The sequence below is a fragment of the Varanus komodoensis genome, unplaced genomic scaffold (genome assembly GCF_004798865.1).
Source record: "Varanus komodoensis strain SLA01 unplaced genomic scaffold, ASM479886v1 scaffold3, whole genome shotgun sequence".
In the NCBI taxonomy this organism is placed as follows: domain Eukaryota; kingdom Metazoa; phylum Chordata; class Lepidosauria; order Squamata; family Varanidae; genus Varanus; species Varanus komodoensis.
This window is the reverse complement of record NW_025335761.1, coordinates 59,492,061-59,518,039: the sequence shown is the minus strand read 5'-3', so window position 1 is coordinate 59,518,039 and position 25,979 is coordinate 59,492,061. Positions and strand designations below refer to the sequence as shown.

Genomic DNA, 25,979 nt, shown 5'->3' with positions numbered 1-25,979 from the left:
TGGCACTGCAACTGCTCCAAGGTGCTAGATGGAATCCCACCCTGCTTTCTTACTTCCAGATATAGGTTAGCCACCTCACCCACCTGTGATGTGGGGATGTGGAGAGGAGAGAGCGAGGTGGTGAGGTTGGCGCCTTCAGTATGGAGCTACCTCAGCAGGGAGCCCAGTGGCGTGGCTGCCTGTTTTTCTTACGAGGAGACACTCTCCTTGCACTGGCTAAATTTGAGGCCAACAACTGATCCTGTGTTTCATGCACTGACCTGCTGTCTTATGCTGAGCCTCGCCCATGTGACTGGAAACTGAACATAGAGGAAAACTTGCGCAGTTCCAAAAGTACGTTGTGTTGGGACTGAAGGGGGCAGTTGCAACCTCTTTCCCCTTTGAGCAAATGCTCATGGCTGTGAGTCTGGGGACAGGAAGCGCAAGCATCTTGCTCTTCCTGTTTCTTGGTATGCCCACCAGAATGATTAAATCTCCCTTCCGCAAAATGCTCAAATTTCCCTTCCACAAAACAGTCCTCTCCTGATGTGGGATCACTTGCGCATCTCACCATGTGGCTGTGGGTTTCATATCACAGCCCCACACGGCAAAGATCTGTGCAAGCAAGCAAGTGGGAAGCACTTAGATCTCCAGTTTCATTTTCATCTTTGATAGGCCAAATCTGATGCAAGAAAGTTGGAAATTCCTTCCAGCCAGAAGCTGTGACACTTTAAAGGTCAGATCAAGCCCTGGTACATCTGGTTTTAGCAACTTCAGAAAGAAATAGCAATGCCTCAAGGATGGACTTCCCAGGTTCCTTTGAAAACACTTGTTTATTCACTCATCTCATTGCTGCTCTTACTAAAGTGCACTAGCTGTTGAAAGTCCATTTTTCTTCTGCTTTGATCTTCCTTACAGTCATTAAAATCTTACCGCTACCTCTCCTAGGAACGGGGACTGTGTGGAGGAAGTAGGAAAGAAAAAAAAATACATGGACACTCTTAGAATTGCTCAGCACTCCTCCGGCATTCACAAAAGGGGCAACAGCATCGTGCGAGAAGACAAGCCTGCTGCATTTCCTCTGTTGACCACGTGGAGGGTGGTTGTCTGAAGAGGAGGCCTTCCGGAATCGGTGGGGCTCTCCACACAAGCCAGAATGTAAATTTGTGGGGGTTCGGGCTTGTGTGGAGAGTCCCCACCGATTCAGGAAGGCCTCCTCTTCAGACACTCACCCACCATGAGCACCGAGCAATGAACATGATGGAGAAGAGGGGCAGTCCTGCCCTTTGGACATTGGCACCACACCATCAGGAGTGCAGTTTCTTGGATCAAGACTGCCTTGGAGCGGCAAGTCCGAGGCAGGTGTGCTTGTATTTCCTCTGGCATCTTGGAGAATCCCAAGGTGCTATGAATAAGCGAGCTAGGAATGCTAGGTTAGAGAGTTTCTCTCTGGAATCTTATTTCTTAGAAAGAAAGCAGAATGCCGCTTGCAGGTTGTCAGTTTTTGGCCTTCCAGAGGTTTGCCTACAGCTCCCATCCTCCCTCACTGTTGCCTCTGCTGGCTAAGCTGATGGGATTTGTAGGTGAATCCGCTGCCCGCTCCTGCGATATCGAATCTTCTAGTTCCTGACCTAAGCCTTCTCTAGACTCTGCGGGCCCTTCAGGCAAGGGCTAAGAGCCACTCTTCCCTTTAGATCCAGTGTCAGCAGGAAGGACACGTGCCATTTTCATTAACTCAAAACATTTCATCTGTGGGTTGCCATAGGAACAGAGGTTGCCGTCACATACCTTTTAGGGGAAAAAGTCAGCTTCCAACGAGAGCGTTCTCGAGGCTGCAGAAGCTGCAGGCCGGGGTATATCTTGTAGTCCTAACGGGAGGAAGGCACATGGGCTCGGGGGTGGGATGGGGAACAGAGTAGGATGCTTGCGGTAGTCCTCTTGCAGCAAAAACAACGGAGTATCTTGTGATGCACTAAAGACTAACAGGTTTATTGTGGTATAAGCTTTCCTGGATGGGAGCTGACTTATTAGATACTTAAAGTGTTATTGTCAGTTGTTGGGGTGCGATATGTGTCATATCTCACTCTTGCCCTCACACTGTGTGTGTGTGAGAGAGAGAGAGAGAGAAGGTAAATAATGAGGCCAAAGAACCGTGAAATATAAAACACAGCCATAGGTCTGTGAAACACAAATGTATACAAGATGAAACAATAAGCATTTATAACCACAGAAAGCAGCACTGATTCTGTTTTACGAGATGGGCAGAAACCACAGCCCATTTTAAGACCACCTGAGTAGAATGTGAGAGAATGTGAAACGGGGGGTCATGCTTTTATTTTGCCTTTAAAGCATTTTAGCCCTTTAGTTTTGCAAAAGAGACAACTGCACATCACGGGAAGTCATGGTGATTGCGTACTGTGGTTGGTCTGTCGTGTCACTTGGGACCCAGTTGTGGTGTTTCTTCATGGTACCTTTAGCTGTCTGAAAGAGCGAATTGGTGGTCTGCTCTAAGATCTCTACATTTCACTGTGGCTTCTGGGTTTCTCTGGGCCCATTTTACCATGGTCAGGATGAAAAACACCATAGAGTGGCATGGAAAGAGTGTGGGAGAAGTGGCCACTCAGCCATCTGTTCTACCTTCAGCTCCCTAGCAACACAAACACTATCACCCCCTTTATTCCTATTGGCCAAGGGATGTGTCTGTCTCCCTGTTTTGCCCCAAAACCTCAGTGGGCCAGTCAGGACGAGGCTGTTGAGGCCCATAGAGGGCAAGACCACGAGGGAGGGCCTTTCACTTGTGGGGCTGCCAAGATGCATGGGGAGGCTGGGGGCATGGAGCATGGAAACCATGTTGCCATGGGAACCATGCAATAATTTGACCAAGTTTGGGCAAAAAACCATGTGCTGTGGGAACCACTCAGACCGTTTTTGCCATGAGGGGTGAACCCAGTCAATGCATTAAGGCCAACAAAGCCAGTTGGGTCATTCTGGGAGTTGTTGTTTTTTGTGTGTGTCTAAAGTTGCATAGGATTGTACTTTTCATGCATTTTTAGATCATTGCACTGCTTCTGGCACGCATCTTGGTTACTACTTGGTTTCTATTCCCATGACTCTTATATTAGGCTTTATGATGTTATTAAATGCTGTGGTTTTAAGTTTTGCTTGGAAACTGCACAGAGATTTGGCTAATGAACAGCATAGAAATGTAATAAAGGAAGAAACCAAACTTGCCCAGGGTCTGGCACATTTTGGGAGGGAGGCAGTCCTCGTGATTACAGTCCAAAAAACAGGAGCTGTGCTGATCCAGATCAAAAAAGCAGCTTTAACAGTTTTCGTCTATGCCAGGAACGGTGGGTCTTACCTGTCCATTCAGGACCAAGCTATCCCAAACTACTGTGCAACCCAACAAGGAGTGACATCTTGACACTGGGGGAAAAGGATTTCTCCCCTGTTAGTGCTGGGATTGCTTGGAGGAAGCAGGCCAGTTTGGGGTGGCAGGTGATGGCCATGACCCCACTAATAAAAAGGCACTGGTGTTGCATCCCTGTTAGCCCTGATGCCGCTATGCCAAAAGGATTTGGAAAAGGCGAATTCTGAGGAAAAGTTGTGTGGAAGAACAGACATCAAGCTGTAAATGGCTGAAGTGGCAAGTAGATGCGTGAATTGCGTTAGTTCCTCTGGAGACTTCCTTTGAAACGAACATGACAGCTTCGAAGAGGCGACTTTTGCTGGGACCTCAGTGGGAGAGAAAGAGTAAAATTCCCCTTCCACATGGTCCCAAAGTTTTCTTCAGCTTCTGTGTAGGGAATCAGACAATGCATGGTAATAGCTTTCACGGCATGGTCTAGGTTGGTCCTAAGAGGGTTAGCAAGGCTGAAATACAGCTTTTTCCCTAGCAGCCCCAAACAATGCTAATTGAAGGTAACTTGATAACAAGGACCAGAGTCTGCATAAGTGGAGGTTACTGCAGAACCAGATAACAGATCCCATTCCAGGAAGGAACATATTGTCCTTGTAAAACTTCCTCTCAGTTACAGGAAAGCAGGTACGCTTAAGCTCATCCATCCCCTGGAGTATCAGTTGCAAGGCAAATGAAATCAAAGCAGCAGGTACTCTGCTGTTGCAGACAACGCCTCTCTGCCTCTGAGGAGGAAGCAGAGATGCCAGCAGCATTCTGGCAGTGCAACACACAAGAATCCGTTTATCCTGTCCTGTGTCTCCTAAACTCGGTTCTTCAAGGATTCGGTCATCTGTCAGGCTCAGTTCTAGTATGCTGGTTGGGGATGTTTGCTGAATATGTGCCAGTGTTTGGGGTGGGTGGATAAATTGAGTCTGGTCTTGTTTTGATGAAGAGCCTGAGGGCAGACAGGGAGGCGGATCCAGCTTCTTGGTCATTTTACTCACCCCTTTCTCTCTTTTTGCCAAACCTACAATATCCCTTTTTTGGTGTAGTGGCCTTGCCAGCTAAAAAGTAGCTCACCTAAAATCTCTTCAGATACCTCTGCACTCCAGTTTACAATCTAAAAGACTTGACACAAAAGGGAAAAAGGGATGAGCAGGAAAGAGCCCATTGCCGGGACTTGGACCCTCTTCTCCCAAAATACCTCATTCCAAACTGGATACCTCAGACTCTGAATGGGAACTGGAAGAGGGAGGGTTGGAATGCTTGGCTGGAATGCCAAGGCCACTGAGCTTTAAGATAAGCTGAGTGGCTGGCAAGAATCTGACCACCTTTGGTTTGGGGTGAATCTCTGTAGAGCAGGGAGGGCCAGAGGGGGAGGACGTAGCCTGATGACTGCAGTTGTCCATCACCAGGTCAAGAGAGGTAGCCAGTTAAGTAACGTCCTGGGTTCCTGCCATCTGGCCCATAAACAATGTGGACCTCCCTGAGGGTGGAGCTAATCCTGTTTGGTGGAGAAGAGAGCTTGGAATCAACTTCTAGTATTAGCAGAACTCAAGCCACAATTAATGGGGTATTGATGTGATGAGTGTTTATTCCTAGCAATCTTTGCATCACCTGCGTTGTATCACGAAGTCAGGGCTGGCCGGCCTGCTGGAACATGACAAAATACTGTAGTTACAGAGGCCTTTCCTCCTGATCAGCTGGGAATGGGAAAGGAGAAGAGTTGCCGGGGAGAAAGACCAGCTTGTGACACACCTGTAAAGACTTGCAGTCATGTGGTCCAAAGGCACAGACCTCTTTTCACATGCTTGGCAAAAGACCCTGGCAAATGCAGTTCAGCACAAGCAAGGGTAAGAGCATTCACAAAGGGGCAGAACTTCCCAACTTCAGGCAGAAGCTGATGGGATCTGAGCTAGAGGTGGCTGCCCAAGAAAGGGATCTCGACGCTGTAGTGGACAGCTAGAAGGCAAATTCCATGTTAGGCTTAATTAAGAATTGAATTGGAAATAAAACCGCCGGCCTCGTGCTGCCCTTATGCCCATCTGTGGTGAAGCACATGTGTGGCCATGTGGTGTGCAGTTCTGGATGCTGCTCCCGAGAATGGGCTTTGTAGAGCTGGAAAAAGTGCAGAGAAGGTGCAGCACCTCTATCCAAGAAGGATAACATCCCTTGGTTAGTTTCACTGAGGAGTAAGGCAAGTAAGGAAGGACATGATTAGTGGTGTTCATTCGATGCTGTATTCTTAAGTATATGGGAAGGGGCTTGGCCTATGGCATTTTTCCAGTTCAGAATGCAAAATGTTTGAGATCGACTTGTTCCTGTGTTTGCAAAGGGCTGGGAAGGAAGTAGATTTCTAGACCACAGGTGGCATACAATTACACGCTCCGTGCTCCGTTTAGCAGAGCTTGCTTCCTTGAGTAAGAATGACAGCCGGCTCCCATCCAAGGCTGTCAACTCATTCTCCTCTGTCCCGTTTTTGGTGATTGATTCTAAGGGTCACCTTTTGGAAGATGAAAGAGTTACACAATCATTCTATTCCTGCAGCACACCAAGCGATGGCAATAATTCAGTCTCTGGCTTGTTTGAAATAGATTATCAGCCGAGAGCTGCTGCCCTGTGAAAACACACACGTTTTATTTCTGGAGTGTTTGCACATAGTGTGCGGCTCACACATGAATAAAAGCACCACCTGTTTGAGGCTGATAACAGAGGCTTGCACTGAGCGTATCAGCTATTTGCTGGAACCGCGAGCTGCTTTGTCGAGAAGTGGATCCAGCACCGCTGGCGTGACCCACATTTTGTCTAAAACAGCGGTGTCCCACTCAGCTTGCTTTCATAAACCTCTGTTTGAGGTTTTCTGCACCCGCGTCTTCTGCCCATAACCTTGCAGAGATAGCTTGGAAAGGTGTCATTGGCACCTGGTGAAAAGCCCTGTGTTGGAGGGAGGGGCCTTGGGAAATGCAGAAAGAAGGGGGTGGCTGAATGCAGTTGTGGGGCTTTATGGATTCAGTGATCCACGCTGGGAATGGATCTCTTGGTGGACTGGCAAAGGTTTCAGGCTCCCGGGTGTACAGCTTTCGCAGTTATGTTCGTAGTTCAATCCCAGCCATCTTCAGTTAGGGCTGGAAAAAGTTTTTTTCTGAAACCCTGGAGAATCCTACTGCTAGTGAGTGCCTTTTCCTCCCTCCCTCTCTCTCTCACACACACCAAGAAATACTTCTATGATGGTGACAACTGCAACAGATATATGAATCATCTGTACTTCTTGCTTTAGAATGGCTGCTTTTACTCACATGGAAAAGAATGCAAACAGGGCCAATGTAATAGACAAAAAACGCATACAGTTGATCAGGTAAGATTAGTGGCTGGCAGCTTTACATTTCTGTTTCGTACGAAAAGTGGCAGCGGTTGTCCTCTGCATGCTACCTGTCTGGTATGCTCCAGCTCCGTTATGCTGCCCGCAGAGACAGTGTTCATTAACTGCTCTGGGACACCTGTGTGGAAGGGTATCTTCTAATGCACCATGCAGAACAGCATGTGGGAGGGAATCTTTTAATGCACCATGTAGAGCCAACAGTAATATCACACAAGTCTGCCACACACAGCTTTTCCTCTGAGCTTCCGCCCACGCAACAGCTCTCTTGGTGTGCAGTCCTTCCTCTCGGTGTATGTTTGCGTGTGCACACTGTATAATTAGCCATTGGTTACAAAGGGTGCCATAGGAACCGGTAGCGAAATAATGCGTTGTTCCAAATATATAATGAAACTCAATTAGCACAAATGGTATAAAACAGACAGTTTATAAGCTATTGATTGGGCTGTGGTGGGGTTGTAATTGGAAAAGTACTAGTGACTGCTTCCTTATTATCTCTGCCCCACCTCCCACCCCAAAGTTGAGAATAAATCGGAATTAATGAAGTCATTGATGAGAACAGTGCTGCCTCCCAGAATTAACTATTTAAGGTTCTACCCTGCACTGCATCACTCTTCTCTTTTTCTTGAGTGATTCAGGTGTGATTTCAGAGTGCGGTCCTTTAGGAAAACTGAATTGGGTGCAATATTTATGGAATATGATTTATTATGATTCTTCCCAGCATCCTTAATGATTGCTGAGTATACTTAAGCCGTTGTGGGACTTGGTTGCCTGCAGCGAGCCTCTCATCACTGGGAAATACTGATTTTGACAACCTGGGCAGGTTCTGTAATCCGTGGCCAGAAAATACTCTGCATAAGTAATGATTCTACTAATTAAGCGCAGTGACGACATTTCTTGCTTTGTGTAATCTGTGTCACTCCTGCCTGTCATGGGCAAGGAACAAAGAGGCCCCGTCGGTGAGCGTGTTCAAAGATGAGCTAGACATGATAGGTGGGCATGTCATGAGTGGAGCCGGCTGGAGCCGGGGGTCAGACTAGATGGCCTGGGAGACCCCTTCTGACTCACTCAGTTTCTATGTTTCTATGTAAGCATTCCCAGCCCTTGACCTTTGGCTTCTGTTGATTTGTTTTAACCAAGCCTGACTTTAAGCATAACTTCATTGTCATAAGACCTAGCAACTTGGGAGTTTATTTCATTTTTAAATAAAAGTTGCCATTCCCAGAACTGGTTGTGACAACTTGGGTTCAGTGTTCAACAGTCCTCCCTCGCTCCCTTTTCCAGACTTTTAGCAGGGACTGTGGCTCAGGGGTACAGCACATGATTTGCAGGCAGGAGGTCCCTAGTTCAATTTCTGCCAGGTGATGAGAAAAACCTTTCCCTCCTTGAGACCTGGGAAAACTGCTGCCCGTGAGAACAGAGCAGCCTGCCCCACCCGGTCCCTTCTGCGTGTTTCTGACTTCAACTCCCATGGCCCCAACTTGGTGGTAGCAGCTACATTTGCATGTGGACACTTGTGTTCCAGCTGGAGACTTCTGGTCTGGCCACACTCCTATTGGAACGACTGCAGTGTGTTGTTGCTTGGGGTTTCTTAGGGTTGTGACTGTCCTCCCTAGAATCCGGCCCTCTTCCGCTTGTCAGACCTCTTGTCCCCGGCTCCAGCTTAAGGTGGTGCGCCAAACTGAGTGAATGCTGCGGAACTCCAGTCGCACAACTGGCAGCGTGGGCACCACAAAGGCCGAAAGTCATGGGCACGGAAGTGGGATGCCGCCTCGGCAGCGTTCACATGGTCTCGCTTCTTGGTGGGTGCGCGTGTGAATGCTCAGCACACTCTCCAGGAGGTTAGAGCCGCAGTGGCATAAAGCAGCCCATATGGGGAGAAAGGCTGGGGAGCAGGCCCCAGAGAATCCGATGGAGTCTCATGCCCAGAACACTTTCCTCACGCTGCCTTTGAAAGCTATTCAGAAACAGCAGGTCTGGAATGTCTGCCCAGGCTCTCAACCGGGTTGGTCACAGGGTGTGCCTAGCTCCCATCTTACAACGGTTTCAGCAGCTTTGTTGTTGTTAGTTGCGAAGTCGTGTCCGACCCATCGCGACCCCATGGGCAACACTCCTCCAGACCCCCCTGTCCTCCACCATTCCCTGGAGTCCACCTAAGCTCACACCGACTGCTTCAGTGACTCCATCCAGCCACCTCATCCTCTGCCGTTCCCTTCTTCTTTTGACGTCAATTGTTCCCAGCATCAGGCTCTTCTCCAGGGAGTCCTTCCTTCTCATTAGGTGGCCAAAGTATTTGAGCTTCATCTTCAGGATCTGGCCTTCCAAAGAGCAGTCAGGGTTGATCTCCTCTAGGACTGACCGGTTTGATCACCTTGCAGTCCAAGGGACTCACAGGAGTCTCCTCCAGCACCACAATTCAAAGGCCTCAATCCTTTGGCGCTCAGCCTTCCTTATGGTCCAGCTTTCGCAGCCATACATTGCAACTGGGAAAACCATAGCCTTGACTATATGCACTTTTGTCGGCAGGGTGATGTCTCTGCTTTTTGGTATGCTGTCTAGATTTGCCAGAGCTCTCCTCCCCGGGAGCAACTACACCCCAAAATACCCACCCGTGCTTCACCCACATCTACCTACCCAGAGCCTAAAGTGCTCTTCAGGGGCCCTTCTCCAGGAGTCCCTTGGGCAGTGGCTAGCAGAAGGAGGGCCTTTTCGGTGGTGGCACCCCAGTCTGGGAATGGGCTCTCCAAAGAGGTTCATGTGGTGCCTATTTTGTATTATTTTTCATGCCAGGTGAAGAGCTTTTTATTTTCCCATCATTTATAACAACCTAATTTTTAAAGTTCGTTTTTATAGATCCCATATAATGATGTACGGCTGCAATTGCAATTACAGTTTTGTTCTTTTAATTTAATTTGAGTGTGTGTGACTTTTTAACTTTTTATGATAGCTTTTATTAACTGCCTGGAGAGCCTCCATTATTGGGCAGTATACAAATGAAACAAATAAATAATTTCTAAATAACTACTCTGTTTCCAGGCCGCGTTCAAAGGGCTGGTCAGCACTTTTAAAGCTCTCTGTATATGGCTTCAGACTAGACTATCTGAAAGTCTGCCTTCTAAGATTGGAGGCCTATCTTTGGGCACTGCCAGCTTTGAAGGGGTATTTGGTGACAGCCCAAGAGACGGGCTTCTTTGTGGCCGCCCCAAGCTGTCCAGCCGCCTCCTAAGGGAGGCCTGGTTTGCCTCATCTCTGTTACCTTTGCTGGCAAGCAAAGGAACTTTCGTTGGCGTGTGAGCTGCTCCATTGCTGGAGAGGGTTTTAATTGTTGGTGCTGCCCCTGGGCTATCGAATTCTCCCACGGGAAGTCGGGTTTGCTCCTTCTGCTCAGTCCTTCAGGACCACTTTACCTAAGAACAGCTTTGGCACGTAAGGAGGTCTGTTGACTGGACACTGTCTTTTATCGTGCATTTCTGCCTTTATTTATTTATTTATTTATTATTTATTTATTAAAACATTTCTATGCCGCCCCATTCGCTGAAGCCTCGGGGCGGCTCACAACATAAAGTTAAAATACAAAAAATAACAATATAGAATAAGTAACAATATAAAATAAGTCGCCCTGGCCAGATAAAATAAGCAAATACTATTAACAATTAAAATGACGCTTAAATAAAAAGGTCTTCGCCTGGCGCCGAAAAATAAATAACGACGGCGCCAGGCGGATCTCTCTGGGGAGCGCATTCCATAGATTGGGCGCCACTGCAGAGAAAGCCCTCCTCCGAGTACCCACCCTCCTGATTTCCTTCACGGAGGGTTCCCGGAGAAGGGCCTCTCCCGCTGATCTCAAGGGGCGGGCGACTGGGCATATATGGATGCAAGCGCTCCTTCAGGTAACCAGGACCCAAGCCGTTTAGGGCTTTATAGGTCATCACCAACACCTTGAATTGGGCCCAGACTTCAATGGGAAGCCAGTGAAGCTGACGGAGGACTGGAGTCATGTGAACATCTCAATGGCAGGCTAACGCGTTTCTCCCTTCTCTGTGCTTTTGTCGCCAGTTACTCCTGAAGCGATCGGGTTCCTCTCAGCCGTTGGGGTCTGCATTGTGCTCCTTGCTGTGCTTTTCCTCTTCATCAACAAGAAACTCTGCTTTGAAAAGATTGGGGGCCTCCCGTGCTTGGAAGAACGAAGGAAGCGCAGGCACTACAAAAAGAAAGCTGGGGTTCACCAGGGCCTTGGTAAGCACGTGATTCTCACTTCTCTGAATCCCCTGCATATGTTGCTCCTTGCAAGCCGAAATGTTCACTTGACCAGATTGGCTCCCCTTCCTTCTCGTTGCTTGGACAATGATCTTATCTTTGCGAAAAGTGGCCTAAGGTAATCACACAGTTTGAAGCTCATCATCCTCCTGTTGTGAACAGAAGGCTGAGGAGATCTCTCTGGGGAATCGTTGGCCCTTTCTTACCAGTGCTTTCTGCCTGGTGATGGATCCTCTTCTCCTGGCTTTTGGCCTCGGGCTGTACAGGAAGGGCCCTGAAAGGTCTCGCCTCATTGTCCTGGCCCCCACCCTTTTTGGCGGTTTCTGGGCTTTGCACGCTTTTTCCTGGTTCTCAAAGGTTGACCTGGCGCTGCTCATCTACTGGTGTTAGGAACCTTAACCTAACACATTCTCGTTTGCGGGTGGCGTTGGCCCTTCCGCTTTTGGTGCTGTTTTCTGTGCCAGCAGCCACCGTCATCCCTGGATTGTGGTCCCCCCAGAACTTCTCTGCAAGGGAATTTGGCCGGTGGGCTACTGAGGTTCTGCACCCTGATACAGCATCGTTAAGCCTTAGGAAAAACATTTAACCTTCCTATAATTTGGATGATTTGGGGACAGGAAAGGAGGAAAGCCGGGAAGCCAGCAAGCATTTGGCAGCCAGGGGAAGGTGTGGAACTCGGAGGGGGATGTGGTGGGGCTGGCCAGATGTGACGCTCTGGCGGGCTGAATCCGGCCCCCAGACCTGAGAGGCCACATCCTGTATGTAGAGATGCAAGGAGGCATCTCTGTGCTGCAGAAGTGCCCTCCGCATGTTCTTCTTGTTTGTGTTTATTATCCAGCCCAGTTCTGCCGGTTTGCAGCCAGTTTGGGCTGGCTCACCCCAGAAATCGCTGCACACTTCTGCATCCTTTTAGAAGTTGTGTCCTTCCTGATTCCCACCTCTGCCCCAAGTAAAGCACAAGGAAGCTGTTGGCGGTTTGATGCTGCAAGTGGGAAATAAAAGGAAAGGGCAGGTCCTGGCCTGCGTGAAGTTTCTGGGGCACAGCAAGGCAGATGCCCCTACAAGAGCTCAGTTGGTTCACCCGTGTCTGTCCAAAGCCCCAAGAAGGGTATGGACAGGGCGCGAGCACGAGAATGCGGTTTGCTCGCGAGAAGAAGGAAACTGAATACAGAACCCGGCACGTTCTCCACGGAGGGCCTGTCTGTACAGAGCCAGAGTTACTGGTGTGTGAGCCTGGTGGAAACGCTCTTGTGCCAGGGTTTGTTGGTTGAAGGATGACGCGAGTTGGTTAAAAGCCAGGCGTGAAGGGCAGGCCCCTCCAGTAAATCCTGCAGAGGAATGCCTTCCTTGCATTTTTATTCCATCCCCCTTCCCTCAGGTGCCCGTGCCCTCATGTGCGATGCTCACAACAACCCTGCGAGGTAGGTTCAGCTGAGGAATGTTGACCGCCCAAAGGGGGACTCACTGAGTCACCCTGATCCTTGTCCATCATTCTAACAAAGGCTTTCCCAGTCTGGCATCCTTCAGATGTCTTGGACTGCTACACCCATCATCCCCAGTGTGGCACAGCAGTGAGAGTGCTGGACTAGGACTTGGCAGATCCAGGTTCTAGTCCCTCCTCAGCCGTGGAGCTCACTGCATGATTTTGAGTGAGTCACAGCCCCTCACCTCACCTACCTCACAGGGTTGTTGTCAGGTAAAATGGTGATCATTGTGCTTTGGGCTCCTTGCAAAAGGAAGTGAGGCAGGGCAGGGCATGAATGCCGCATGGACACGTGACGGACGCATCCAGAGGGTGCCAGGTTGGCAATGGCAGTGCCAGCGGAGGCATCACAAGCAAGCCAGAGTTTTGGCTATTTTGGTTCCCCTTTGCGTGTGCTGAACGCTGCGTTACGATTGTCTGAAGTGGGTCACATTTTCTGAAGCACTGGATGGCTGCACTGGAAACAACAGCAGACTAGGTAGATCTCGTACCTTTCTTGTTCCGTGCCTGAGACATAATGTACTTTCCATCTAATATGAGCAAACCTGATAAAATCAGGTGCATTTGCAGTAAGGTTTGTGTGAGCCAAACTTGGACATGCATGCCAGTTGCGTGTCATGAGTCCAAGGATTTACACTGAATTATACCTGCTTTCTGAGATCTGAGAGCAGATTTGCACTCTATTCTTCCTTCGGTTGTTTTCTGCCATGCTCTCCGTGTTACATAAACACAGATATTCTTCTGTTAAATAACTCCTTTTGTGTGAGTGGTTCAAATCTTTCTTCCTCCTGTCAAGTAGCACAACACAAGGGCCTTTTGAAATGACAACACCTCTCCTTCACTCTGCGTGGGGTGTCGACGCTTTCTGCAACTGCCACAGACGATCATGCAAACATATATTTTACTTGCAGCTTTTTAAAAAAAGGGAATTATTAATAAACAGGGTCGGTTTTAAAAACCGAGTAACACAAAGGGGGCAGGGATGGGAGATGTTGTTTCAATGCTGCAGCAAGCTGCAGTTGAAAGTAATTTTTATATGCATGACAGGTACATTCTTGAAAATGTGGTGCTTAGAATGGAAAGGGTTGTGACACGTACGTTACTGCGGATATATAATACAAGGAACACGCACGGAGAAACAAGCACCTATAGAAGGTTGCTATGGATTAATTGTGCTGCGAAACCTGCCTAGGACATTATTTTCCTTTCACTAAAGCAGTCAACAACACGTGAAGGATGCTTAGAACTTTTCTGCCTGCAGCTGTTTGGGCGGTGAAGCCGGCGTCCAGGTGGGGTGACGGACAAATGCAGGGGAGAGAAATAAGGCAAAGGCAAAGTTGTCTGAAGTGATACGGAGGGGGGGGGTGTGATTGTGGTTCCTTTATCATGAAGGCGTTTGCTACTACTTCTGAGGCACCACATTGAAGCTAGGTTGGTTGGGGCACCCCTGTTTCCTGTGCTCCTCAGATGCTTCCAGCCACATACAAAGCAGGAGGTGGGTGACCGTTTACATCGGAAGAGGTGTGCAGTTTCGGGGAACAAATGCTTCCCTGACTTGCGGGGCTGCGCTCCATTCCCACCCACCCCCCAGTCCCAGTCTAGCCTACCTCTGGTCTCGGATGCGGGCGAGGGGAGAAACGCCCCCTTGCAGGAGGGTGAGGGCAGTCCGTATGGTGGAAGGTACGTGTCCCCCTTCACCTCTGCTTTACCTGCCTACAGGACAGGTAGAAACAACTGCTGCTGCTGCTCTGGCACGTGGCGCTTGGTCAAGGCTGGCATCAAGACCAGACACCAATCCAAGGCGGGCGCCTTCAGCAGGGTTTGGAAAGCTCTGCTCTCCATTCCCACTTCCAGAAAAGCCTTTTTAGGAATAGGGAAGCTGTCTGTCTGTCCGTCCATCTGTCTGTCTTTCTCCTGCTGGGTGCTCACTTTGCACTTTCCCTCCTCTGCTTTCACACCTCTGAAGCCCACTTTGGACTAGCCACTAGGTGACCTTGGGCCAGTCACAAGCTCTCAGCCCAGCCTACCTCACAGCGTCATTGTGGTGGGGATAAGATTGAGAGCAGCAGGAGGAGAATCATGCAAGCTGCTTGGAGTTCTTTAAAGAAAAGCAAAAGTTGGACTATAAATCTTATGAATAAATGGCCACAGCCACTGTGAGAGCCATCTTGTGCTAGCGCCCCCAGCCGTGTCTCACATTCTCAGATATGTGCCTGGGTCCAGAAGGCGTGAAAGCAAGCGCTCCACGTTTCCCAAACAGGTCTCTCTTCTGAGGCTCTGGGTGGATCTTTCATTCTCGTTGGAGCTGCCCAGCCTTCTTCAGAGGTCTTGGGTCCAATCCAGAAACAGTTGCTTGTTGGAGTTTACGCTCTTGCTCCATCAGGTCTCTCTCAGTCCCAGTTTAAGTTTTTATGGTTAAGGGCCTCCTTCGGGTCACAGCTAAATGCTTCACAGTTAGATCTTTGTTTTGTGAGTTTGGTGCTTTGAAATTGCTTTGACCTTTGCTCCGTTGCTGGAATGCTTAGATGCTTGCTCTCTCTCTACCCCTCTGTAAATTTGTGCTGCAATTTAGTTTTGGTGGGAGGGATTTCTATGAAGGAGAGACTGTTGAATTTGGCAGGATTTTATGTAGGGGAATTTTTAAGCTGCATGAAGCTTGGCTGCATCTTTTTGCTGGTTTGAATGGTGGTAAAGTTGATTCCCTAAGATATTTTTTTTGGGGGGGCACTTTGGGATTTCATTTCTGTGTCCAAGGTGGGAGTAAGTGCAACAGAATTCAGTGGTATCTACTCCTGAGCAGTCTTTCCTGAAAATGAAGGAGCGCTTACGTCCATATATGCCCGCCCGCCCCTAGAGGTCAGTGGGAGAGGCCCTTCTCCGGGAACCCTCCATGAAGGAAATTAGGAGGGTAGGTACTCGGAGGAGGGCTTTCTCTGCGGTGGCGCCCGATCTATGGAATGCGCTCCCCAGAGAGGTCCACCTGGCGCCGTTGTTATTTGTTTTTTGGAGCCAGGCAAAGACCTTTTTATTCAAACATTATTTTAATTGTTAATATTATTTATTTATTTTATTCTTCGGTCAGGGCGACTTAATTTATACTGTTAAATTATATTGTTTTATGTTATTTATTTATGATTGTAAGCCGCCCCGAGGCTTCGGCGACTGGGGCGGCATAGAAGTTCCCTAAATAAATAAATGAATAGACAGACAGACAGATAATGATCCAATTTCTGGACACACCCACCATTGAAATATGTTCCTAAGAAGTTTCTTAAATTGGAATTTGGGTTTTGGACTGGAAAAGGTCCCCCACGTTTGCTCTAACCATCAAATTAATACACAGGGGCAGGGGGATTGATAAGGACCATATTGCAGTCAATTCAGAACTGGGTGTTTTGTTTTGTATATATTTCAGAAGTGAGTCAGAATTTTTCAGGGTGAAGAACTTTGGGGTGTTCCCCTCTGTTTTGTCCCGATACCTCTTGTGAGGTGCTCTTGCATTTTGGGAATTCAAAATGGCAGCCTCCCTACTGGGGTCCAGTATGGACAACAGTTGACTATTTACAAAAAACACACACTTTTACTGAGTTGGCTGGCTATCCCTGCAACAATTCATTTTATTCAAGAGGTGTCATGTTAAATACCTCTTCAAACAAGAGGCAGTAATTGAAGCAAGCTTGATTAAAAATGCATGCAATTGTATTTTTAAAACCCAAATTACTAGGATTTTGCTGTTGCTCCTGTCTTTGGATATCTTTTCTTTTTTCAGTAAGAATGGCTTGATAAACTCTGAGTACGTTTTATTCAAAAGCAGAGCCATGGGTTTAAAAGGGGGGAGATTGGGAGGGTAGCAATACATGTCTACTCAGAAGTAAACCCTTAAGGGGTCAAGTAAACGAATAACCACCTAAATGATTTGGAAAAACAATACTTAGGGTAGGGTTCATTTCACGAAACCATTTCTCCTTAAATTATTGGGTCATTTCCACATTTTTTAGTTGAATCCTTGTTTCCTTCTAGCCATAGGAAAAGGTCACCTCCTCGTGAGAAGGGCACAGCTTGCCGAACAAAGGTAACCTGCTGCACCAGTGCACACCTTTTGGCTGGCCTACGAGTACTAAGCCAAGCAAGTACTTAAGCATGATTCTGAAGGACGCATCTGATTTCCAAAGCTCTGACTAGTTGGGCAAGCAGAATTGTTTGTGCGATTTTGAAAGGGACAGTGTGACAAAAGAAAGCTTTTGTAGGAAATGGAGAATTAATGAGATGACCTCCTGGAGGACTGTAGTTTAATATGTCTTAATTCTTGGGACAGGGTGGATGTTGTTGGCTATGGAGATTTGGCCATGGTCCTTGACTGAATGGTGAACCAGTGTCTTTCCACTCAGCCTATGCATAATGGCAGTGTTGTGATCAGGTTACCTGGAAGAACGTTGCCTCCCATTTTTACCTGCCCAGATCTAAAGAGCATTATCCGAGCCCGCCTCCAAGTGTCATTTCCAGGTGAAGCAAGGTGGCTGGCTATGAGAGATGGACCCTTTTCAGTGGTGGCACCGTGTTTGCGGAATGCTTCCTCTGGAAATGCTTGTCTGGCACCTCTGTTACAGTCTTCCCAGCACGATGAGGGCCTTTCCATTCTTCCAAACACGTTAAGAGCGGCTTTAGTGCTTTCAGTCTCTTATTCTGCTGCTGGTTTTCATTTGGTTTTGGAATGGTTTTATTTCACACTACTGGTATGATCTTGTTTCCATTCTGTGTTGTTTTGGTTTTCGCTTTTGCCTGTCTTACTCTGTATTTTCTGCAGTGGCTGATGAGGGAGAAGACCCCACCAGTCCCAGCTGGAGATGCCAGGAATTTGCACCCACTACTGTGAAGCATTGTCCCTTCCCATTTCAAAATTACAAGCTCTCTTGAAAGTAGTTCTTTGCTTTCACTTCGGTGTCTGTTGCAATCTTGGGTGGAAGCGTCCTCTGCTTTCTTCCTCTGATGTGTGGCATGCTCCTTTGCTTTGCTGTGCTCTCTCCCAGCTTTGCAAATTTTGTCAAAGGCCAGTGTTAAAGTGGACAGGTGATTGATAGTAATCTCTTGTGCTGCTTATTCTGTAGCTACAGACTCCTCAGTCTGGCATGCTGGCAGAGATGAAAAGCCGGAGTCTTTGACCATCAGATTGCTTGTTCGTGGTGTGTGTAAAAACATGGCTTCGCAGGATGTCTTGAGTTTCTTCCAGCCTCTTTCCTCCTGGATGTCTCGGGTCTTTGAGGCTGTCCAGCAAGCTGGGGACTCCTTATCCTCTTCCTTGACCAGTCTGGGAAGCAAAGTAGATCAGCATGTGGTAAAACAGGAGGATGAAGGCTTAGAAGATAGCGATGGGCCTTACGAACGTTACTCTGAAGCTTCAGATGACGACAGCAGCGCCAGCCAGGCGAGTGGGGAATCCAATCACTTTTCATCATCCCATCATGACCTGGCTTTGCCAGAACCTTCCTGCACTTCAGACCTGGGTCCGGGTTGTCTTGAGGGAAAAAGGGGCAGCCCCCTTCTCTTGAAGGAGTATCTTGATGATGACCCTTCAACAGCACCTGGGGTCTGCCAAAGCTACAAGGGCCATCAGCCCATGGAAACCCTCCCCACCATCCTAGAGGAGGAGGAGGAGCACCATTCCAAGCAGATGAAGAACCTTCCACACAACGGCGAGGGTAAGTTGACATTGTCCTCTTTGATGGCAGCTCTGTTTGTTTTGTACCAGCCTGCGGGGAACATGGGGCAACTGCCACCAAGTTAAGTTTCATTCCATTCATTGATGTTACTGTTACGTGGCGCATTTCTCTCCTCCTGTCCCATGCTGCTGATTGGCAGGGGCAGGGTAATCCTGTATAATGACACCAGGATGATGGGGCATATGATACTGGATGCTCTGGAGCAGGTGATGGCCATTTTTCAGAGGCGGCTTGGTGCTTATGTCTCCTTTCTTTTCATGATCATTGTGCAAGTTCAACCAATTAAAAAAATCTTGCTGTTCAATCTTGATTCTTCTTGGCATTATGTGCCTGGTACAGCTTATTCAACTCTGTGCTTGCAAATATATTTTCACATAGGATGAAAGAAAGCAGCATTTTTGGACTGCTGATTTGGGCTCCGAGGATTTCAGTTTTGACCTGTTCACATCTTGTGTCTTGATTGCGTTGGTTTGCATCCATTGGATTTGGTAGAAGAGGGATGGTGTTTGTGCTTTGTGTCATTAAGTCAGAGTATTAGTTGATTCAGAAAGCTGGGTGTAAAGGAAAGGAGAATTGGTACATATTAAGAAATGCAGTTCTTTCCCCCATATTTACAGAAATACAGCTTTGCAAATCTTACATGCTAAATTCAAAGCATTCCCAATCTGAAATATTATCCACTTGTCCGCTTCTTAATTTCCCCTTCCTCCATGTGTTGAAATCAAATTACTCCAGATGTCCCTTTCAACTGCTCCTTCAGTTGGTGAGCCAGCTTTGTTTCTCTTCTCCTCTCTAGTCCTAAATATTACTCATAACATGTTTCGACAATTCAACACAATGATTCATGTTTCAATGTCTTGGACTCACAAGTGCAGACGACAACATTCTATCTGTTGTGGAAGTACCCCGAACCATGTTGATGCCCATGCAAATGAGCTGATGAATAATTTCAGTTTCTTGAGCCTTCAACCGGGGAAGCATCGCCAAGTTCATGGTGATCTTTCCATGACGGTGAAGTTAGAGTTGATTTTGTTTCATGGGACCAGACATCTCAGGGTACCATTTCACTGTGAGATGATGTATCTGGAATGACTAATCTCCTTGGATGCACCGCAAAATGCGCAATGATAATTACATCGCCTATCAAGATGGACTTGCTTTCTGGCTGAAGAAGGAAACAAAATCTTCCTGATCTCCAGTAGAAGATACAAAGTGGACAAGGCAAAACTTGGTGTTTGACATGTTGGTGGTGAAATGTCTGTTGGTGAAAGAAAGGGCCTGATTTTGTGTTCCATGGGACAGTGTGTAGACGTGACTGGGAACCAGCTTCCAGCTTGAATCTATACCCATTTATAAACAACGCAAATATTTGTCTTCCTTCGTTATTTCCTCAGAAGTACTGTGAGCAAAACCTGCCATGCCTCTCTTGAGAGCTCCCCTCCAATAGCACACCAGCTTGTCTGCTGGTGTCAACCTCGTTTGTGGTTAACACACTTCTGCAATGATGCCCTGACTCTCAGTGAGAACCCTGGTGGAGCATCACCCAGCCTAGAAAGTAGTAAAACATCTAATACGTCCCGGAGCAGTCCAATAAAGCATCATCTGGAAAAGCAATGTTTCAGGGCCTTCTTGGAAGCCTTCTGTGTGGGGCCTGAAAGTCCCTGATTGGCCATTCTTTCCAGAGTTGGGGGCCACTGCAGTGAAGGCCTCTCCTGTCCTTGTCCACTTAGCTGCTCTCAAAGGTGGGCATGGGAGAAAGGCCTCCATCGGTATCTTGGAGTGCAGGCAGGGCGCTCGAGGTCAAGGTGCACCTTCAGATAAAGTTGCTCTCCTCATGTTTCCATGTGCTGCACACATATGAACCTGCATACACATAGAAACAGGTTTAAACACCATTGCCAAACCGCCCCAGGGATGTGAGATGGGCTCTCCTCTCATCGAACCGAGACATTCAGAATTGCTGTGGAGTGTATTTTATTAAATTGTCAGAGCTTGCCCTGGCAGAGGGAAAGATAGGTTTGGGCGAAACATGGCAAAGACACTTCCACACTTCCCCACCGCTGCACAAATGTTGAATTTGTCTCCCCTCCATCATGCCGTGACTCACTCTTCATCAACGACCAAGGATTTGTGTTTTGTCCCTGAGAATCCGTCTCTTCAGACAGTAGTGTTCCTGTTATTTCCCCCCTGAAATAAATAAATTAGAAGGAAACACGCGCGCACACAGCAACGTCTGTGCTAGAATAAGTACATAAAGGTTCTTTGCTTCTTAATCATCTGCAGTTACTAAATGAAAAGTGTCTATTTTCTTCCGGTACTTTACTGTTAGCAAAAGGGTCCTTCTCTGATCTGCCAGAAACGCTTCTATGGCAACAGAAAGCACTCAGGTATTGCTCTTGTTTTGTGCCAATTTATCGTTAAAAGCTTCTATTATGTTTTGGGGAGCAGGGTGGAGGATGATGCATTAAGACTAAATAAACTTGTGAAAGCAATGTTCCCACTCCCTTTCTGTCTCCCTCCCCCCCTCCAAAAAAAAAAGAACAAAAAAGAAGAGCACCATTTTTCAGTGCAGGGGAGAAATTTTCTGTGCTACTCAACTTCTCTCCCTCTCCCTCTCCCTGTGTATCAGCCAGCCTGCCCATTTGCTGACAACCCCACAACAACAAAACCACAAACGCTCCCCACTGTCACCTCTGGAATAATTTCCACTCTGCTGTGGAATTGGCAAGGACCTACCAATTCTCCTGCGCTTTTAACAGGAGTGGAAAGGCAGCAGGCAGTGCGAGGAGCCAAGAGGAGGCCGTGGTGGTGGGGCAGAAGGTGTGAGCCCATGTGAAGGCAGCGTGGCCTGGCAGCACCGACAGCAGAACCCGGCATCTCAAGGCCAAACGATCCAGGGGTTGGATTAGGCCCGAGGACAGAAGTTCAGATCCTCACTGGTCCCTCTCAGCTGAGACCTTCCTCACCGGACTTCCTTGAGCTCTTGCAGGATGTATGCACCTTCATACGCAAGGCGAGGTTGTTAGTCCAGCCGGCAGTGGTCTTGCGGGTAGACAAGCCAGTTTCTGCCCTTCCCATTTTGGCAGCTTTCAGAGCAGTGTTGTTTTCAGGCTGCTCTTGCCGGCCCCTCTGTTTCACAGTGGATAGCAGTAGAAACCCGCCACAGTTCAAGTATCAGGGCAAGCCACGGTTTAAAACAACAAACCATGGGTTCTGTTTCTGGTTTGCTGATGGTTGTTCCAACCATGGTTTGAGATGGGGCACAACGGCAAGGCAAAGTGCAGCAGTTCACACCATGGCTAGTGTTTTGTGCAAAGGAGGCCCGTGGATCACATTTAAAAATGGACTGGCATCTCTCTTATTCAAGACACTCTTTCACTGCCATGTCCAACACATGATTGCAGTGGCCTGCGAGACTGAAATAGTTTTGCGTCCTTCGCAGTTGCTGCTGTTGCTACTTGAAAAGCTGTTGCAAAGAGGAAGGCCGGGATCGCTTCATCCCAGAGTGCAGGACGTGGAATAAGGGCTCAAGTTCCAGGAAGCCAGATTCCAGCCAGATATCAGGAAAAATCTCCTGATCGTTAGAGCAGTACAGCAATGGAACCGATGCCCTAGGGAGGTTGTGGGCTCTTCCACATTGGAGGCATTCAGGTTGCAGCTGGACAGCCCAGTGAGTGGGATGGTTTATCTGGAGTTCTGCACCAGCGGGGGGTCGGACTTGATGGCCCTCTTGGCCCCTTCCAATTCTATGATTCTATGGTTCTATGTGCCATCAAGTCATCTCCGACTTATGGCAACCCCACAAGTAAATGCTTGGTCTGGGACTGAATCTGCCAATACTGAGGTGGGCATTCCAGTTCTAGAAAGTAGCTGGAGCCTCAGAGCAGCCCGGGTCCTGGCAGTATGTGAACAACCTCATTGCGTATGTATGCTCCACCTTGGCCACCTGGAATTCTCTGACTGTTCATTTCAAATTCATGCAAAATTTGGGCTGCCACTCTATAGTTCGGGTGTATTTATGCCATTTGCACAAATGTATGCAAGTTGCTCAAGTGTATATGCATTGCATGAATTTATGCAAGGTCTGGATTTTGTACCAAAAGCAAAACAATTGGTTGCCCGCTTTAAAAATGGAAATTTGCATGTTGGCTTGAGTCATGTCATGTCAAGTTGGCACCAGCAAAGGGTTGACAGAAAGGGATCCACAGGCCTCAGTTAAGCAAATCTGTTAAATTTTCATCCCCCCTGTCAGCGATTCTCACACATTCCTAGTCACGAGGTCTTGGAAGCCAGATTAGATTGCAAGGTAGAAAGTTTCTAGGTAGAAGATTGAAATAAGGGACTACCCAGGTGGTTTCTTTGAAATGCCCCCTGTTTCTTGCACAGAGCAAGAAGGGGAGAGCTAGACAGATTTTCAATGGGTGCATGAGATGGTGGTTCTGGTTTGCTAGATAAGCTGGGCCATACATTTTGAGATAAGCTGGGCCTACAACAGGGATGAGCTGCCCTGAACCAAAGTGCAACCAGACGGTGGGTGCGCTAAACAGAAAAACGATGGCTGAGCAACGTTCGAATGGAACCATGGGGCAAAGCTGACAGGAACTGGGAGAAGCGTTTGGTTCAGGTTGACTCATCACTGGGAATGGCCATGAAGATGTTTCCAATTTCCCAAATGTAGAAAGGAGGAAACAGGCCGGGAGCATACGGTGAGAGATCATCATTCGCAGAGGTCTAAATCCAAATGGCCTCCAATGGCAGAAGCTTTAAGATAATGGAGGGCTTCAGTTGATCAGACAAATGTTTGTTCCAGTCATGAGATGGAGGTTAAATTTCTCAGGGCCCCAAATGGCTGTGCCCTAGAACAGCTGGTCAGGGAAGTGGTTTAATTCGGCTTTAATCCTAAATGGCGTTGCTGAGGCCCTAGGACCAGATGTAAAAGTTGTGGAACTGGTTGGAAACATGGTGCTTCTGGAATTAACATGTAACAGTGGAAAATTGCCAAGGAATAGAACACAGTCACATTTAATTTCAGAAGAGGATAGTTTTTGAAAAGGAGAGAACTTGTAAAAAGGAAGTTGAAAGGGAGAATCAGGAGGGTTAAATCTTTTCAAAAGTCTGGAGGTTGTGCCAAACCACAATAGCAGAAGCTTAGCGAGCATATTAGATTAGCTCTACTTTAATTCTTGGATATGTGAATGGAAAAACCTCACAGCCTGTTGCTGTGCTCTTGCCGTTGAAATAGAAGTGAGCCCGAGAGCAAAGATGGCGTGGCTGGAAAGGCAAAGCCTGCTCTTCAGGCTACCGCTGAGATAAGAATTGTGCTAGCTGGAGGCGGAAGTCGATTGCAATTTGGATTTTAGCGTTGCAGTTAAATATTGCACTGGGTTTGGGATTAGTTCAAATAGTTTCCCCATTGGCCTGATTGCATGAACTTTTTCTGCCAAGGTAGCTTAAAGAAGCCACCGTGCGTTGTGGCATGTTGCCCCCCCCCCCATTCCATAACCGGACCCCACTTGCACGTTGCCGTGTTGTAGCAAGGGTGGGTTGTTGGGGTGGTTAAAAAATGACCCACAACCCTGAAAGAGCCCATGTCCTCTAAGCAGTTGGTGACCCGCACGAACAATCGATCTTGGACAGGGTCAGGTGACACCAAGGACCTGCGGGTGGGGGCCAAGTTACAAAACGGTACCTGATGATGGTGCAAACCACACAATGTGTTTAGGCCACCGTGTCTGAAAGTGGTTGTGTGAATCTGTCCTGTGAGCCTGACTGAAAAGAGATGGTAAGAATGGCTCAAACCGCTTGGCCGGACGGTCTTGCTTAGCAGGGAAGGGACCGGGCTAATTTTGATCCTGAGATCTTGGCCAGCTGTTTGCAGCTGGAGTAGACGACACGAAGCTGGACAAAGCAGCAGTCTCACTCAGGAAAAGACAGTCCTCTCTGCTTACCTTTTGTGTTTGTGCGGTTTCACTGGAAGTCCACATTCCCTGTGATTCAAAAGAGGGATCCCGTGAATTCTCACAAAACGTATCTCTTGCCTCTTGTACATCTGGCACCCCTCAGTGCTCTGTTTGGTAGCCGACTTGTGTTAGTTTTCATGACACAACAGGCATGCTGAACAGAAAAGGGTACTGTAAGCAAAATGACTAATTCCGCAGTGTAGCTCCGGCCTGAATCATAGCTTTAATTAAGCCACATCTTGGAATGCTGTGATCGCGGCTCTGCCATTAGGTCAGAATCTTCAGCAGAGCAATTTTCACCAGGAAAGATTTGGTGGGCCACTTCTCCACCTTGCTCGAGTGATTTGTGCGGAATGAAACGAAACATTGGATGAACATATTGGAGAACGGTGGGACTCACGCCAGTTAGTTCAGAGATGTGGACGGAGCTCTGCTCGTTGGAAGCGGCAGCTGTTGCTGTGGCTGCAACGTGACTTCTCCAGATGGAAGCCAAAGGAAGCTTGATGACTGTTTCCAAAAATGTGGGAATGAACTGAATGACCGACTTTCTTTCTGTTTTGTTTCTCGGCATGCTGTGTATGAAGAATCTTGCAATCTGTGTGTTACCCTTCCAACAACCCCGCCAAGGTAGATTGGTATGGCTAACCCCACATTTGCAGGGTGGAGGGTGAGACTCCTGCAGGATTCTGGGGATTCTAATTTAGTGAGGACGGGGCTGTTGATGATGATGTTGGGGAGAATGCTCTCTCTTGGAGACCCCTTGCTTTGGCTAAAGAATTACAGTTGCCGAGTGTCACTGTGGGTTGGACTGGGATCTCAAGAGGACTGGGCTTAGCCCCCAGCCTGCGGTGCCGCACTCCTGTGACAGGGCAAGTGTGTGTTTCTTGGCACATTCGTTCATGCCCTGCATTCTGCTTGGAGCTTTATGTGCTCAGTTATATGGCTCTGCCTCTCTATGGGGCTAGAACTAAGTTTCAGGAGAAACCAGGCCTCTTCTTCCTTAGAAGTTATGTGCCTTCGTCATGTGCGTTGCAGATCATTTACAGGTGGAAATGCTTTGTGCAACCCTGTTCTGCTCATTAGCTGTTTGGTGCGCACTCTTGCCAGTTTCTGGCCACAGAAACATAGAAACAGAGCGAGCCAGAAGGGCTCTCCTGGGCCATCTAGTCTGATCGCCGGCTCCCACCGAGTTCTAGCATTGCCCAAATGGGGGAATGTTCTGTCAGTAGAACTGCTGAGTGGAAAGAAGGAAGCGGGTCCAGCAAAAAAGTACTTAAGTATCGCACAAAGCATTTCACTTAGCTTTTCTGTGCGGAGCTATAGATGCCATTTTTCTGAATTACTTCAGAAATGGCCATGAAGGGAAAGACTTGGAAAAGTCCAATATATAGAAATATTTGGTGATCCCTTAGCTTAAGCACTATCTTGTCATTGTGTCTGACCCTGTCCCTGCAAACAAGCCACAGTTTGTCAATCAGCCTTAAATCACAAATAGGGCTCATTATTGGTTGTCAGCTCACAAAGACTGACTGGGTGAAATCATGGCTAGTTGGGAAGTCTGAATCCAGAATCATGGCTTATCCCTGGGTTGTTTGTATTGTTGACTGAAAGAAGAGGTGCCTAGCAAGGGCAGCCAGAAATGGAAACCACTCTGTAGTCTGGCAAAATGGGCTGTAAAGAGGCGAACCAGAGATAGGGGGAACAAGCCACAGTTGTCTTCAAGGTAATTCATGGCAAAAGGAACAAACCATGGTTAATACAGTGGTACCTTGGCTCACGAACTTAATCCGTTCCAGGACTCTGGTTG

General features: G+C 47.8%; 1 protein-coding gene and 1 long non-coding RNA gene across 2 annotated transcripts in view; one reads left to right on the top strand and one right to left on the bottom strand.

The window, feature by feature from the left end:
- Positions 1–9,199: 9,199 nt before the first annotated feature.
- On the bottom strand, positions 9,200–23,399 carry LOC123026679. Its single transcript, XR_006415357.1, has 3 exons — positions 23,388–23,399; positions 10,779–10,784; positions 9,200–9,344 (listed from the first exon to the last, which is right to left on the bottom strand). It is a non-coding gene; the product is annotated as an uncharacterized LOC123026679 (long non-coding RNA).
- Positions 17,690–25,979, top strand: part of SYT16 (synaptotagmin 16) — a 35,011-nt gene continuing 26,721 nt past the window's right edge. Inside the window, exon 1 of the mRNA XM_044436574.1 lies at positions 17,690–18,191. Coding sequence (XP_044292509.1) covers positions 17,690–18,191 — 502 coding nt within the window. The remainder of the gene's footprint in view (positions 18,192–25,979) is intronic.